This window comes from Ixodes scapularis, unplaced genomic scaffold (assembly GCF_016920785.2).
Source record: "Ixodes scapularis isolate PalLabHiFi unplaced genomic scaffold, ASM1692078v2 PGA_scaffold11__112_contigs__length_91849675, whole genome shotgun sequence".
NCBI classification, from domain to species: Eukaryota; Metazoa; Arthropoda; class Arachnida; order Ixodida; family Ixodidae; genus Ixodes; species Ixodes scapularis.
Window position 1 is genome coordinate 13,064,018 of NW_024609837.1, and position 14,245 is coordinate 13,078,262.

Consider the following 14,245-nt stretch of genomic DNA (forward strand, 5'->3'; position numbering starts at 1 on the left):
CCAAGGGTTAATCGGAGCATGGTGTGCTTATTGTCCCCTATATATTACATTTCCGCCGTAGGGTTGCTCTACCAGTGAATACGCGGGAGAAGGAAAGGAGAATCGAAGCCACGACTGCCGACTGGCCAGCTCAGTGCAAACTCTTCACTCAGTGGTTTCATAGAACACTTTTCACTCACCTGAATGGCGATTTCGATAAAAAAAAAAAAAAAAAAAAGACGCGCAGCAAAAAGCCGTTATTTTATTTTCGACAATCTCAAGCCGCTCCATTTTACTGATTCTATATAGACCACAAGATATACAGAGTATATAACTCAATAACTTATAGTGCTGTTATATAACAGCGCCGTACAGATTGCGTGAAAACATTTTTGCTATAACCCGGCTTAGTTCTTCTGTAAATGCATCGCCAGCAAGCATGGCAAAGGTCTATACGGCAAAGAATATTCCTGGGTCAGTTCAGGAAAACCGAATAGCGTGCGCGCATAGTTGTGATTCTAGCAGCTCAACATGTACGAGAGGAAAGCGCCGATAGTTTGATTGCTGAAGAGAGCTTTCACCGGGTGGAATGACCTCCTTCAAAGAGAACCTGCGAAGGCTTGCGAAAGCTACGGGTACACTTTGAGAAAAAAATGCAGCATGTCGCCGTCGGCGAACCCACCCGCGTCGATCTTCTCGGTAGTGCACAACAACGGAGTCCCCACACCCCAGTGCTTTCTCTCCTTGGGCTTCCGCAGGAACATGTCCTCCTTGTGCTTACTCGCGTCGATCTCGCACGAGAGCAGCTTGGACCTGTCCCGCGGGTGAACGATGCCGAGCTTATAGACCTTGCTGAAGGGCCACTCCAAGTCCGAATCTTTGCTTCCGGGATGAAGGCACATGTAGCAGCCAACGCACAGCTGCTGGTTCTCTTTCCTGAGGATCTTGACGTACATGGAGACGACGTAGTCGTGCGCGTTCCACGCTGGACTCTCGTAGAACTCCATGCTGCCCGCGAGCGCCTTGGCCTTCTTCGCCGCCCAGTCGTCTGGGTACCAGTGGTAGGTCTTGGGTCCGCAGAAGCGCAGCACGTCTTGGGACACCCTGGCCGTGGCCGCGCTCAGCTTGTGGCTCCACGCGTTCAGCTCCCTGACGATCACTTGCTCGTTCTTGTCGCTCGCCGCGCTCACCGCAATGGCCACGCGGGTCGCGACCTCCTCGAAGGGCATCCGCTGCTCGGCGAAACCCGCGGCGCAGACCGCGTCCAGATTACGAAGGCTCGAGGATTGGGCCTCCAGCTGCTGCCTGCAGCCGGCGTCCACGGCTCGGACGTCTTCGCAGCATCGGTTGACGCTGGTCTGCAGCGACGCGATGTCGTCCGAGATCCTGGCCAGGACTTCCTTCACCTCGTCGCACGCCCGCTCGACTGCGGCGTCGCGGCTATAAAGGGCCCCGGTCGTCGCGGGCGCCTCGGAGACGAAGGCCACGCTGCAGCAGTCGTCTCGGCAGTGATCCACGATGCCGCTCCGCAGAACGTGAGACTCGCACCTGGGACAGGACACCGCGTGGAAGGCGCAGCCCTGATAGTGGTCCACGAGACCGGAGACAGGCCCCACGAAGCCGCAGCCGTGGGACGCGTTCCAGCAGGCCACCTTGAGGGAGAGGGCCCATATGCTCCCATTGAACACTGGGGAGGTAGCTGCGCAGTGCACTACTTTGTTTTTTTTTTTTGGGGGCGGTTAGGGCTAGTCAGTAGTAGAAAAAGTGTACCAGAAAAGGTAGTAGCAAAAGTGTACAAGAAACTGGGACTCCAATCAGGTCCGGAAAACTCTATGCAACTCCTGGTCCAAGTCGTCTGCTTCTTTCTACAGAAGTTGCGGTGACCTCAGAACGACGCCGAGCTCTAGTTGGCTCCGTTGAAACGATAATTAAAGGATGAAAGAATGTCGACACAGCACTCCGGACAGCTACCGCCATCTATAGGCGACGGCGGAAACCAGCCAAGCGGCTCGCCGGTTGTCTGGTTGCCGCCGTCGCTCATAGATGGCGGCAACCTTTCCAGCCTTTCTGCTCTGGGTTGCCGACTTGCGGCCGACCATTACTTCATTCCCACCATAGTACCAGCTTCGCTTGTCTTCCTTCTTTACCAGAGTGGAAAGGCTGAAAGTGTTTTTATTTTAATTTCTAATATTCTGTGTAAATGTCGTAAACGTTTCATGAAAGATGTAGAAAAAATTATTGCTACGTGCGTGCTACGGTGTGAAATTGACGAGTGTGCCAAACACCATAGTGAAACTTTGGCAGTCTCCACGCCTGGAGCTTAGAAAGTTCGTTCCTCCGGAAGAAAATGAGCCACCACGTTCGCATATAGCTGAATGTCCCTCCCAAGAACATTCCTTTCGCATATCCAGTATATATATATATATCCTAATTTGCAAACTTGTTTCACTTGAAATTAGAGTTGCCGCGCTAGCGAGCTGGTGGAAGCCTATACTAAAAAGGCCAGAAACGGGAGAAACAAAAAATAAATAAATAAGAGCGGGATAAACACAACACAGTCGCAAATCACAGCTGAAAATGGTTACTTGGTGAGTGTAAATGTCCAGGCATTGTATAAGTAAAATGGATATATTCATATATATATACATATATATGTATATCAGGGTGTCGAACCGGAACCGAACCGAAAACCGGAACCGAACCGGTATTTTTTCCGGAACTGAACCCGAACCCGGTTCGGGTTCGGGTTCAGTTCCGGTTCGTTATATTGTTATCGCGATGAACCCGAACCCGAACCGGAACTGAACCGGAAAAAATATAACGGTTACCGGCTCATGTCAAAACGGTTCGGCCACGTGCTGTTGACAATGAATGTGCTATCAATGCCATTTGTTTTTTAAGTGCCGTCAACTGACACACACCTCGCTTACATATTTTTCTTCTCCACTCAGTCTTAGGAATATAAACGCTGCATCCATGAATCTTGACATAGGAACCAGTATTGCGCTGGTCGCGGCTTGCACGAAAAAAAAAGAATTGGAAGGCTGTGCAAAAAAAAAAAAAAAAATCGCGTCACGGGATTTCATTTTTCTACAATCTCGTAAATCCTAAATGCTGCTGTGTGCTCATTTCATAACACTTTTCTAGAACGCGCGAGTTCTTGAAGCTTGCTTCCATCGGAATGAGAAGAGAAAAGGCTGTGGAGTTTGATAATAATGCATCCGGTTTCGTATAGGCACTGAGAAGCTAACATATTTGTGAGACAGCGAACTCTTCTATTTTAATATTTATCCTATTACGTCCTTCTGGCGTTGCGTTCGGTAAAGTGTTTTTCATATTCCGTATCTTGTTTAATGAAAACTTCTTTAAGGGTCTAATTTGAGTTACCGAAGGCTAGTTCAAATAAAGAAAGCTGTATTTTCTCCCCACTGTTCCTTCAATTGCTTACACGCCGAGGTGGCGGGATAGTTAGCGAGTTCTACTTGTAAGCGGGTTTGTAAGGAGGTCGCGGATTTTACAGCTACTGCGTCGGGCTCAATTAGATGAAGTCCGAATGCGTAAACGTCGGTGAGGTAACCTTTGAGTGCACATAAAGAAACCATTCCTGGTAGAAATCCCTGAGCCTTACACTACGATGTATCCCGTTTCGTATGTGCTGATTTCAGATGTTTTATTTGTAATTTATTTTGATGTTGCAATTTGTCATTTATAATTTCTGAACCGGTTCGCGGATCGAATTAGTCGAACCGGAACTGAACCGGAACAAAATAAATTTACCTGAACCTGAACCGTAACCGAACCCGTATTTTTTTCGGTTCGACACACTGATATATATATATATATATATATATATATATATATATATGTGTGGAGACACCCTTCTATTACATGAACTAAGACTAGCGGCGTCCTCTTAGACAACAGTATGTAGTTGAAAGTTAGCTGTGACGACACGACATCCGAGATCGACTCACCGACTGTCAACGGTTTTAGTCTCTGTACTGCGATTTTTTGAGTTAGCGGTTGGCAGTGGATAAACATCCGTTGTAAACCGAGAACTTTTTCTTTTTTTCAGTGATGGCGATATGGTTACACAGGTTCGAGTCGGGTGTCTGAAAGCAATGAAAGCGCGGAGCCAATGAGCGTGGTCCCGTTCGTGACACCCCCTAACCGTGTCAGGAGCGATTGGAAACAGGCTGAAAATGTCCATACCAAGAGGTTTGGCACCACTTTGTCGAAGGCCCATGCACGAGCCTTCTACCAAACACTGTTGCTTTTACTCCTTTTTGTATCGGGATATGCCGGCACAAGGTGCATGTATACATGGACTAGTAGGAGAAGATAGAGGTTACTCGTTTCGCTGTTGGCCATGATGGTCGTGTGTCCTCGTCCATGATACACTATTGGTGCTGTGGCCGCAGACACAATCGAGGCCATAGCGCGTGCTGGATCGCACCGGGGCAACGAACGCTAACGCATCTAACAATTACGACACTCGGTTTAAGCTCGACTCAGCTGTTTCCGATCGCCCTAAGGATGGGGCTGGCATGGACACCTTCGGAGCGGAAAACACACGCTTACAACTCGGGATCCGCCGCGACACATTAGAAGCCGCTTCTAATGTTTCGAACGAACGGTTCGACATCCTGCCTATAAGAGTCTATATATGAGATCCAGGCCCAAGCCGCACAGATTTGGCCACTCATTGGCCAATGACTTTAAATGGTCCTTTGGCCAGTGGCCAGACAGTGGCCAGCCATTGGCTGATGACTGGCCTTTCTCTGGACATTGGCCAATGGCCAGAAGATAGAGGTTACTCGTAGGAGAAGATAGAGGTTACTGGCTTTTCTCTGGCCATTGGCCAATGGCCACTGGCCATCAGCCATCGGCCACTGGCAATCAGCCAATGGCCACTGGCCATCAGCCAATGGCCACTGGCCATCAGCCAATGGCCACTGGCCATCAGCCATCGGCCAAGCATTGGCCGATGAATGGACACTTTTTGGCCATTGGCGACAAGACTATCGCCAGCCATTGGCCAATGCTTGGCCAAATTCCGTGCTACTTGTGCGAGTGAGTGCTCTCCCATATATATATATATATATATATATACCCTTCGCTTGCCGAGGTAGGCTTCCGAGAGCTCGTGCTGAATGAGATCGTCCTCGCAGAAGGAGCCCTGGTCGAGCGGGCAGCAGTTGCCTCGTTGCACGCAGTCCGCCTGGCATTCGCTGCACAGCGTGTGGGCGCAGGGCAGCTTGACCGCTTTCCGGGACACCAGTCCGCACAGGCTGCACGCGCTCTGGGCGATCACCGCCTCCTGAAACAGCATGGGCCTCCAGTCCAAGGAGGCCGAGAATCCGGTCACGAAGAGAGGCCTCGCGCACGCAAGGTCGCCGCCCTCCGCCATCTTTTTCTTTCGGCCGCCGCCAGCTACGCCTGCAAAAACGGAAAAAGACATTTCGAGGGTGTCAAGACAAGCGAAAAGAGCATCTAAGAGACGGCCAGGGTCGCGGTAAAAGAGGGAGGTTGAGCGTCAGGCCCGGGGGAACGATTCTGAAGGCAGCGACACGCGCAGGTAGCGACCGCATACAACCAACCGTATACGCCGGATTTATGAAACAATCTTACGACAAGAAAAGGTCCGTACGACAAAAGCTAAGAACAAATTCGTATTCTCGAACGAAATTATTGTAAGTTTTGCGTCGTTACGTTGAAATCTTACGACAGCTCCAGAGGTTTCTTGCGCACTTTTTACGATCAAATCCTCATGGCCGACAACATATTGCTGGCTTATACATCGCCACAACGACCAAAGGGCGCTTATTTTTCCAATCACTTTCCGCGCACGTCCCGCCTTCAAGATGCAGTGAGAGAAATTACATAAGTATTCGAAACTGAACGGCACAGAGACGAACGTTGGAACCACTAATGCCCGGAAAAGCTACAGCGGCAGCGATCCCACCAGCCAAGCGACCGTTAAGGCTAGGCCTAACAAGGCATTCCGACGCAGCGCTGCTCCGACGGTGGGCCCTTCCAATGGGGCTCCCCCTTGGGGAAGGGGAGGGGGGGGGGGGGAGGGAATAAAAAAAAATGAAAGGCGTTTACAATTCTTTGTAACGCCGAATTAGAGCGCAGCTCTTGAGAAGGAGGAGGGGAAGGTACAGAGAGGAGGCTATGCCTCTCCTCTCCTGCTCGCCTCCCATTTAGGAAAAAAAATTGCCGCTAAAATTAGCGGAGAATTTTTTCCACCAAATTTAGCGGGGAAAATTTTCCGCTATATTTAGCAGGTAATTTTTCCCGCTAAATCTAGCGGCGAAATTTTTCCACTAAATTTAGGGGGAAATTTTCCGCTAAAGTTGTCGGGGAATTTTTTCCGCTCGGGAAAATTTTTCCGCTAAATTTGGCAAGAAACTTTTCCCGCTAAATTTGGCGGGGAAAGTTTTCCCGCTAAATTTGGCGGGGAAAGTTTTCCGCTAAATTTGGCGGGGAAATGTACCCATAATGCACCGCGCGGTTACGCCAACGGTGACGGCGACGCCGCTCAAGCCGGAAGCGGAGCTGCGCTCTAATATCACTGCGGCGGTATATAGAACACAAGATAAAAAAGAAAACGCGGCAATTCAGCCGCCACCAGCGTCCGGAATTGCGCCCAACGCAGGCTGCCACAGCCTACTGACGAGAAACTCCACAGCTCAGCGCAGTCGGGCAACACTGACGTACACTCTCAAAACCAGGGACGGGCGCTGTAAATCGCTTCGTTCGAGACTGCCGCTGGAAAGGTCTATAGACCTTTCCAGCGGCAGTCTCGAACGAAGCGCGTCCTTGAATACCGATTTCCAAACTTTTTACAATGTGACTAACTTACGAACTTCTAACCTAAATTGTCGTAGCCTAAGAAGCTCTCCGTGAATCTGGCCTCACATCTTTTCTTTTTGTAATAAAAAAAAAAACAAAAACAAAAAAGATCGAGGTACACCTAAGCACTTCTTGTGAGTTGTGAATGCGAAAGCATGCACATCATTCTTGCTCTCCGCGTGTTGGCGCGCTGCGAGTCAGTTTCAACGACCGGCCACCCCATGGCGCTGCGTGTCCGGCGAATGAGAGCCTGGTCGACGCGCGTTAGCCAATGGGATCGAAGCGGTGTAAAAGGTGCCGTGGCTAACTGACGAATGGGAGCTGGCTTGACTTGGAGAAGGATTAAGAGCCGTTTGGCATGGTTTCAAAGCTGATGTCGTCGGCTCGTTCCATGAGACAGTTAATGCTTTCGCATTAAAACATAAATTCTAGAAGCGTCTGCGGGTGAGCGAGGGCGCCACCATCCCAATACCCTATTTATGTGATTTTCTGCTGTTTTGTCATTTCCCCCGGTTTTGACTGCCCGTTCGGCGCAGACGTTACAGGATCCTCCCCCCCCCCCCCCCCCCCCCCCCCCGCAAAGGAGGCAATCATCTGGCATAGTAAAGGACTGGTGATTAGACCAGGTGGGGATTCCTTATAGGTGTCATCGGAGTTTATCTTTTGTTCAAAATTCAGAGTTTATTGGAGTTTATCCCTTTCTTTAAATCTCAATTTTCCGAAATTCAGAGTTCAACTATACACTGTTTCCAATTCTTTAAAATTAAGAATAAAAATAAAATTTACCCGGACACGACCGTATTCTAAATTCACAAGGACATCACCTGAATCGAATGATATGTCGCAGCTGCATTGGAAATTGCCGCCATCAGCGTTGAACGTACAAACTATCTTACGATAAATCTTGCAAAAGAAATGTTCCTTAAAGTAACGTTAGTAGTTTAATATAACTAAACACCTGAACGTAGTCGCTGGGAAGCAGAGAAGCTCCAGCTGGCCTGCCCCCTTTCTAGGAAATCCACAGGCTCATAGCTTTCAGTTATAAAAACGCGACCCCTGCTTCCTATAAAATACAAAAATAGTATGATCCAAACTTGAAATCGGAACAGTGATTTTTGTCGTGACCTAAACGAACAGAGACTCGTTGTTCTGAACAAACCTCGACGAGATAAACGGGAAACTCCCTTTTGTCAATAGTCCGAGATGTCGAAGGGAACCCAAATGGCCTCTTTTACAGATCGGTCGACACTCTGCTCTCACAAGATTTATTTGTAAAATACCGTGTTTTTTTTTCTTTTTATTTTACCATCGTGACCTTGAAAATCCAAGTTCTTCGGAAAAGATCCGAACTAACAAAAATTTCAACCGGCGAGTGATTTTCTTTTGTTTATCCAAAGACAAGGAAGTCTAAAACGTATATGCAACCAAATTTTTTGCTACATGGTACCTACATCACAGTAGGTAAGCCTTCGTCGTATTGCGGCACTTGCACTGTGAGACGAGAAGCCTGGCGAGACCCCATTTCATAACGGTGGAAGGAATCACGGGGGTGGCCCTTGGGCAGTGTAGCACATTATCGAGTATATTCCCGTACGTAGCTTCGCCTAGTATCTAGAGAATGTGAAAGTCACGTAGCACCAGGCAGGAGAGCTTAGTCTTTGAGCAAAGCTTTCGCACGCACACTTTCCGCCGTGCACACTACGAAAAAACGGTATGCAGAGAGCAATTGTCGTCTGCTTCTTGCGCCAGAGTTGCGATGACGTCAGAACTATGCCGAGCTCTGATTGGCTTTGGTTTAAAAGATAGATGGTAGACCTCAATGCTTTGTTTTCAATCAGCCAATGAGAGTTCGGCATACTGACGTCATCGCGACCCCTGCGGAAAAATCAAGCAGACGAACTCCCGCTCCGCAAAGGCTTGTCTGCAATCGAAGTTGCAGTAACCATAAAAAGGGGGAATTCCGAGCCTATTGCGCCGTTATTGTCTTCTGAATGGGCTCATTGACCTCGTTCTACTATCCATGAAACGGATATTAGGACACCACTTCCAGGGAATGCGTCATCTCAGTGTGTGTGGCTCGAAGAAGCTCAAGCAAAAGCGAAGCCATGTGGACGCATACGAATGTTTATACGGCTAGTATTGTCGCGTGGAATATGGCGGCACTGGTTCAGTAAAGTGCTGCCAGTGCAGTCTACCGGGGATTCGGCATTATGAAGTAGTGATGACACGACCGCACGCTCGTACGATATGCAGGCGACATGTAAGCTTGGGCGTGTGGGCTTCCCGAAATGCTTCGGAAGAAGCGCGTTCCTCACCGCTAGGGCGAGCTTCGTCGATAGATATATTGCGCTGATCTAAGCAAGACATTGACGCACAGGCAACCAGGCAGCTGCGAGGGGGCGTGGAAGTATTATGCTTTGGAGACGCGAGGAAACAAATCCTGACTGCATTACGATACAAATGCACGAGCAGAATTGCAATAATTGCCCATCCGATCTGCTGAAAGATGTCAAATACCTAGGGATGCGTATAGACAAACCAATTAAATAAAATATTCACGTAAAACAAATTTGTAAAAGAAATAAATAAATTAAGGATATTAATGGCGCACATGTGCCGCATACAAGATCTGGTCCCTCGATCCCTACTAAGAATGATGTACAATTCACTGGGCAACTCCATATTCCAATATGAAATGACGGTCTACGAACACTGTGCCAAATATTTACGACTAAAAATAGAATCGATTAAAGAAAGGAGTCAGGAATACCGGTTACCTAAGTGAAGAATCTGATCTGCAAAACCATGTGCATAAAAAAACTAGGAATGTTGCGTTTTAGAGACCAGATGAAGTATGACATTATTATAAAATATTTTTTTCAGCATCAAACATGAAGTGTAAAATGCAAAAAAAAAAAAAAAAGGTTAAGACCGAAGAAAATATTGAACCAGTTATTTATATTAAATATGGAGAGGCCACAAGAAATTATTTTGTACCTAAGGTTTCTAATAAATTATCTGAAGAGTTACTTAAATAAACACCACCACCCCCAAATAAAGAAGGTAAAAAACATGGATACTTGAATGCAGTAAAACACACCCCTAGAGAATTGGTTTTCTTCGATAAGTTGGATTGTAGTTAACGACGTGACGCAAGTAAAGCCAAAATCCAACATATCTTATACATTACTGCTGTTTAATAAATTGGGGGAATAGACTAAAACTATATTTTTTCCTGGAGCTAGAAACTGCATTTATTTTGCAACGGTGCGTTTTAGTGCATGTTTCCTAATTCGCTAACAAAAATGCAGAGACATTTCTGGCGCCTCACGCACAAGCCAATATTGGCTTATGTGGGATTTACATTGGAACTGCATTTTAAGCGAAAAATATTGTATTGTATTACCGAAATATATAGGAAATATAAGAAAACAGGTCAAGGTATAGTTTCACTAATGCACTTTCTCGTTCAGCGTGCTAAAAACTTAAAAAGAAGAGATTAATTCGAGGAAACACGTTGCAAATCTTTTTATTTTTTGCTTGAAATACAATATGGTGGAACTCGAGATTGCTATTCATTGACAGATACCAGTCGTTGTGTAAATAAACGTAATTATCGGGTTACTGAAAAAAAAACTGCTTTAAAAGCTTTCAGATAAAATGCAAGTGGCGATTACGCCAAGAAAGATAGAATATATGCGCATTGTTGTTAACGACCTTCAGAAAAGGCTCCCAAGCTGATCAAAGTAGCACACCACTGCTTAAAAAACGGTGTCTACCTGCAAGCCAGGAAGAAGCATTTCTGCAATTCGTTAGAAAACACTTTCTAAGTCACGCTAACTGACGCGCCTCTTGGGAACCTTCAGCAAGGAAGACTACTACTGCCATTCTCTTTCTGTTCGCACCTCTCGAAAACTTTAATTCGTAGAGCATGCTCAGCAGCTTACAACGGCGCTCTGTCGATCCCCGAGAAAACTTCAACACTTTGCGCGGAAACAGCAGCCACGATTTCCCCGTCATATCCGGGAAAAGAAGTAAAAAAAAAAAATGCAGGCTGTTGAGAACGACTCGGCTGACCTTAAGGGATCCGATGCGCAGACGGACTACGGCTCTAATCTCAAAAACAAATGCAGCGTGTCGTCTCGGACAAAGCCGCCTCTCTCGATCTCATCTGCGGTAGTAAGAAAGCTATTTCCGTAGCCCCGGTTGTGTTTATCCTTGGGTCTCTGAAAAGGCAATTTGTTTTCAGACAGGCTGGCGTCTTCCTCGCACGATATTACTTTCCTCCTGTCCGTAGGATGAAGGACGCCGAGCGTGAACGTCTTGCCGAAAGGCCATTCTAGCCTGGCGTCGTTCTCGCCAGGATGGATCTCCAAGAAGCAGCCGAACCGCAAGCGCCCGCCTTCCTTGTGAAGCTGGATTAGCTGGGACACCCTGTAGCCGCTCGTGTACTGCGGGGGGCTCTGAGCCTTCTGCGGGCTTTTGAACGCACGCAGCTTCAGGGCCGCCCAACCCTCCAGGTACCAGTGAAGTGCCTCGGGTCCGCAGCAAACACGCACGCTTTTGAACAACTGTTCGGTGATGGCCACCAGCCTCTCACTCTGCGAGCACAGTTCTTGAGTGAAGTGCAGCTTGCTGTCTACACTAGCAGCCTCCATGGCGTTCCTGATATCCACCGCGACCCGGTCAAGGACGCTGCGATCTTGCGTGAAACCTGTCCTGCAGAGCGCGGCAAGTCCTGCGATCTGTTCTGCAAGCACCGACGATTGCGCTTCGAGTCTTTCCGTGGACCTTCTTTCGCCTTCTCGGACACTCTCGCAGCACTGGTTGAGGCTGGTCTGCAGAAACATCAGGTCTTCGGACGTCTTGAGCATGGCTTGTTTCAGGTCGTCGCTCGCTTTCTCTATGTGGTCGTAGTCTAGCAGGGCACGACTGCAAGTTGGCGCTTCTTTAGCGAGAGGGACTCTGCAGTCATTTCTGCAGTGGCCCGCAATCTCGCTCCTAAGCACGGAAGAGCTGCACCTAGGGCAGGAGACTACGTGGAACTTGCACTCCTTGTAGTGGTCCAGAAGACCGGCGACAGGGCCCACAAAGCTGCAGCCGCTGAAGACGTTCCAGCACGCCACCTTAGGGAAGAAAACACATAGGAGGATTGAGTACAAGCTCCATTTTGGTATTTTGTTAGTACAGCATGAAAGCGAGAAGCTGCGTTTACAAAATCCGACTTTCAAGTAGTTTTTGCAAGATTGAGACTCCCACTTTCAATTTCATGCTCTGAGCATAACTTCATTTGACCATCCTTTCCAACTATGCCTTGGAGCAGTTTTTTGTTATTTTGCTGATGATTAAAACAAGCTCTAAAGAGAAAATGATCGGGACGATGAGCATCTTAACATTCCAGGACAATATGCTCACGCTACACACTCTTGAAACTTTACCATAGTCAGCAACAGGTTAAGAATGCAGTAGAAGCTACGCCTGAAGCACGCGCTCGTTGTCTCCCACCGGGATTTAACCGCGCCTGCCTCGAAGTGTTGCCAAAGTCAGGAAGCTCGCGCTGGAGGCGCAGCATCTACTGCGCTCTTAACCTGTCCCCGAGAATAGCGACGTTAACGTGTGACAAAAGTCTCGAGGAATATTGCGTCCACTCGACGTCAAGTTCAGCAAACGCCCTCACCCTGCGCTTCCCGAGGTAGCCGTCGGAGACATCGAGTTGGATGAGGTCATCCTCGCTGAAGGACTCTCGGTCGAGCGGACAAGTGCTCCCTTGTTCGACACAGTCCTCGTGGCAGTCCGAGCAGAACGCATGAGCGCAGGACAGCTTCACTGCCTTCCTGGAGACCACTCCGCACAAGGAACACGCGCTCTGCGCGATGACCGCCTCTTGAAACAACAATGGCCGCCAGTCTAGAGCGTCGGAGAATCCAGACATGCAGTAGGACCTCGTGCTGACTGGGCCGCAGTCACCGTCCGCCATTCCTTTGGCTGCTGACGAGTGCAGTTAAAGAACCTGTGAAAAAGGAGAGGAGTCTGAATCGTCAGACAGGATCGAGCCCTGTTGGCGTCTGTGAATGATGGAAGGTAGGGATTTCTCTTTTTTGAGCCACACAAGGAATAGATCTTCACCACACAGATGACGTCAATACCATTTAATTTAATAGACGAAAGCGCGTGACAATCGTTACACAGCACCACTCTAGCAGATACCTTTATTTTTCCTTGGATACTTACCACAACCATTGCAGAAAGTAGATAGGCCTGTTGTTTGTTTTGCTGTGGACCGCGTTTAAAGATGGCCACGCTCGTTGCCTAGCGCCATGAACGTACGCTTCGCAGAAAATGCCCGCTCGCAGAGGTAAGCTCAGAAACTACGTGCTGCACACACACATAATTCGCGATGTATCAAGAGGTGCGTCAAGTACTACGGGCTGGCACAACATATTTGTCATTTATCAGATGTGTAAGGAGGTGAGGTATCTTCGTGTTCAAACTGCTCCACTCACACCCGGGTGCGTGGTGGTCTGCTAGGCTCAGTGGCATTCATTTTACGCAGTAAGATTCGCTCAAAAAGTTGATTCGTTGATTTTTCATTCACCCTTATCACATACGAAACGACTCGGTGTTTCTTCCGATGTGATCTTGCTGTCTGGCGACAGCTCTACTGAACTTTAAAGAAGCAGGTCTAGCAATTGTGTTTTCATTAATTATCCCGGCGACGAAAGTGTTGCACCTTCTGCCCCCAATTGCGGCATGAATTAAAGTTTACTACATATTGTGCCAAAGTGCCAGAATTGCGCCACACCTCCGCCGAGATGGGCTTAAGCAGAGCAAAAGAACTAAAATATTTTATTGTTGGTCGATGCTAAAATTTAGAGGAGTCGCACGAAAAAATGATGCAAAGACGTATTTCACAGCGTTTCTACTCAACGTATAGTTTGTTTCATCTTAGGTCAGAGCACAGTCGAAGGCTCGCACACATACAACCCCGAACACGCCTAATAAAGCTGCTGCTTTTAATTGACCTAGCCGATGAAGGAACATGCACCGAAAGAAGGACGAATATCATAATGTCGCGCTTTGACGTTGTTTGGTTGACTTCATTGGCTGGCAGCGCCGGTGTGGCTTTGGATTTTAAGATGAAACGAAGTATTGAAATTGCTCGTCATCACGCGATGGCCTGCTGATTTGGCTGGAGGGTCGATCTTGGACATTATCTAAGTTTCCAGACGATGTCGGGTGCTAAAAGTTGCGAGAAAACATTGCGGAATAATTGGATGGCGGCTACTGTGGTAAGACAGAACCAGGGTCTTGTACTCCTCATGAAGTCGCATGATTATCATGTCTGCCGCATGTCTCCGTGCCAGATCTCACCAGCACGCGCACGCGCAGAGCTTCACCGCTTTGCACC

At 48.0% G+C, this 14,245-nt stretch overlaps 3 protein-coding genes across 3 annotated transcripts in view; 1 reads left to right on the forward strand and 2 right to left on the reverse strand.

Moving 5' to 3' along the window:
• LOC8051326 (multiple C2 and transmembrane domain-containing protein 1) overlaps positions 1-14,245 on the forward strand; it is a 123,708-nt gene that overhangs the window by 9,213 nt on the left and 100,250 nt on the right. The window lies entirely within an intron of this gene.
• LOC8051328 lies at positions 223-5,927 on the reverse strand. Its single transcript, XM_042288823.1, has 2 exons — positions 5,093-5,927; positions 223-1,631 (listed from the first exon to the last, which is right to left on the reverse strand). Exons 1-2 carry the CDS (start codon positions 5,438-5,440, stop codon positions 609-611), a joined length of 1,371 nt encoding a protein of 456 aa, XP_042144757.1. The 5' UTR covers positions 5,441-5,927; the 3' UTR covers positions 223-608.
• On the reverse strand, positions 10,351-12,843 carry LOC121046317 (TNF receptor-associated factor 6). The gene is made up of 2 exons (XM_040500428.2): positions 12,515-12,843; positions 10,351-11,963 (listed from the first exon to the last, which is right to left on the reverse strand). The coding sequence occupies exons 1-2, from the start codon at positions 12,812-12,814 to the stop codon at positions 10,941-10,943; spliced, it is 1,323 nt and encodes a 440-aa protein (XP_040356362.2). The 5' UTR covers positions 12,815-12,843; the 3' UTR covers positions 10,351-10,940.

Coding starts and splice junctions, on each gene's coding strand:
- LOC8051328 (XM_042288823.1), bottom strand. CDS start 5,440: ATGTCTTTTTCCGTTTTTGCAGGCGTAGCTGGCGGCGGCCGAAAGAAA. Junction 1,632..5,092: donor CCTACCTCGGCAAGCGAAGG/GTATATATATAT, acceptor CTCTCCCTCAAG/GTGGCCTGCTGGAACGCGTC.
- LOC121046317 (XM_040500428.2), bottom strand. CDS start 12,814: ATGGCGGACGGTGACTGCGGCCCAGTCAGCACGAGGTCCTACTGCATG. Junction 11,964..12,514: donor GCTACCTCGGGAAGCGCAGG/GTGAGGGCGTTT, acceptor TTCTTCCCTAAG/GTGGCGTGCTGGAACGTCTT.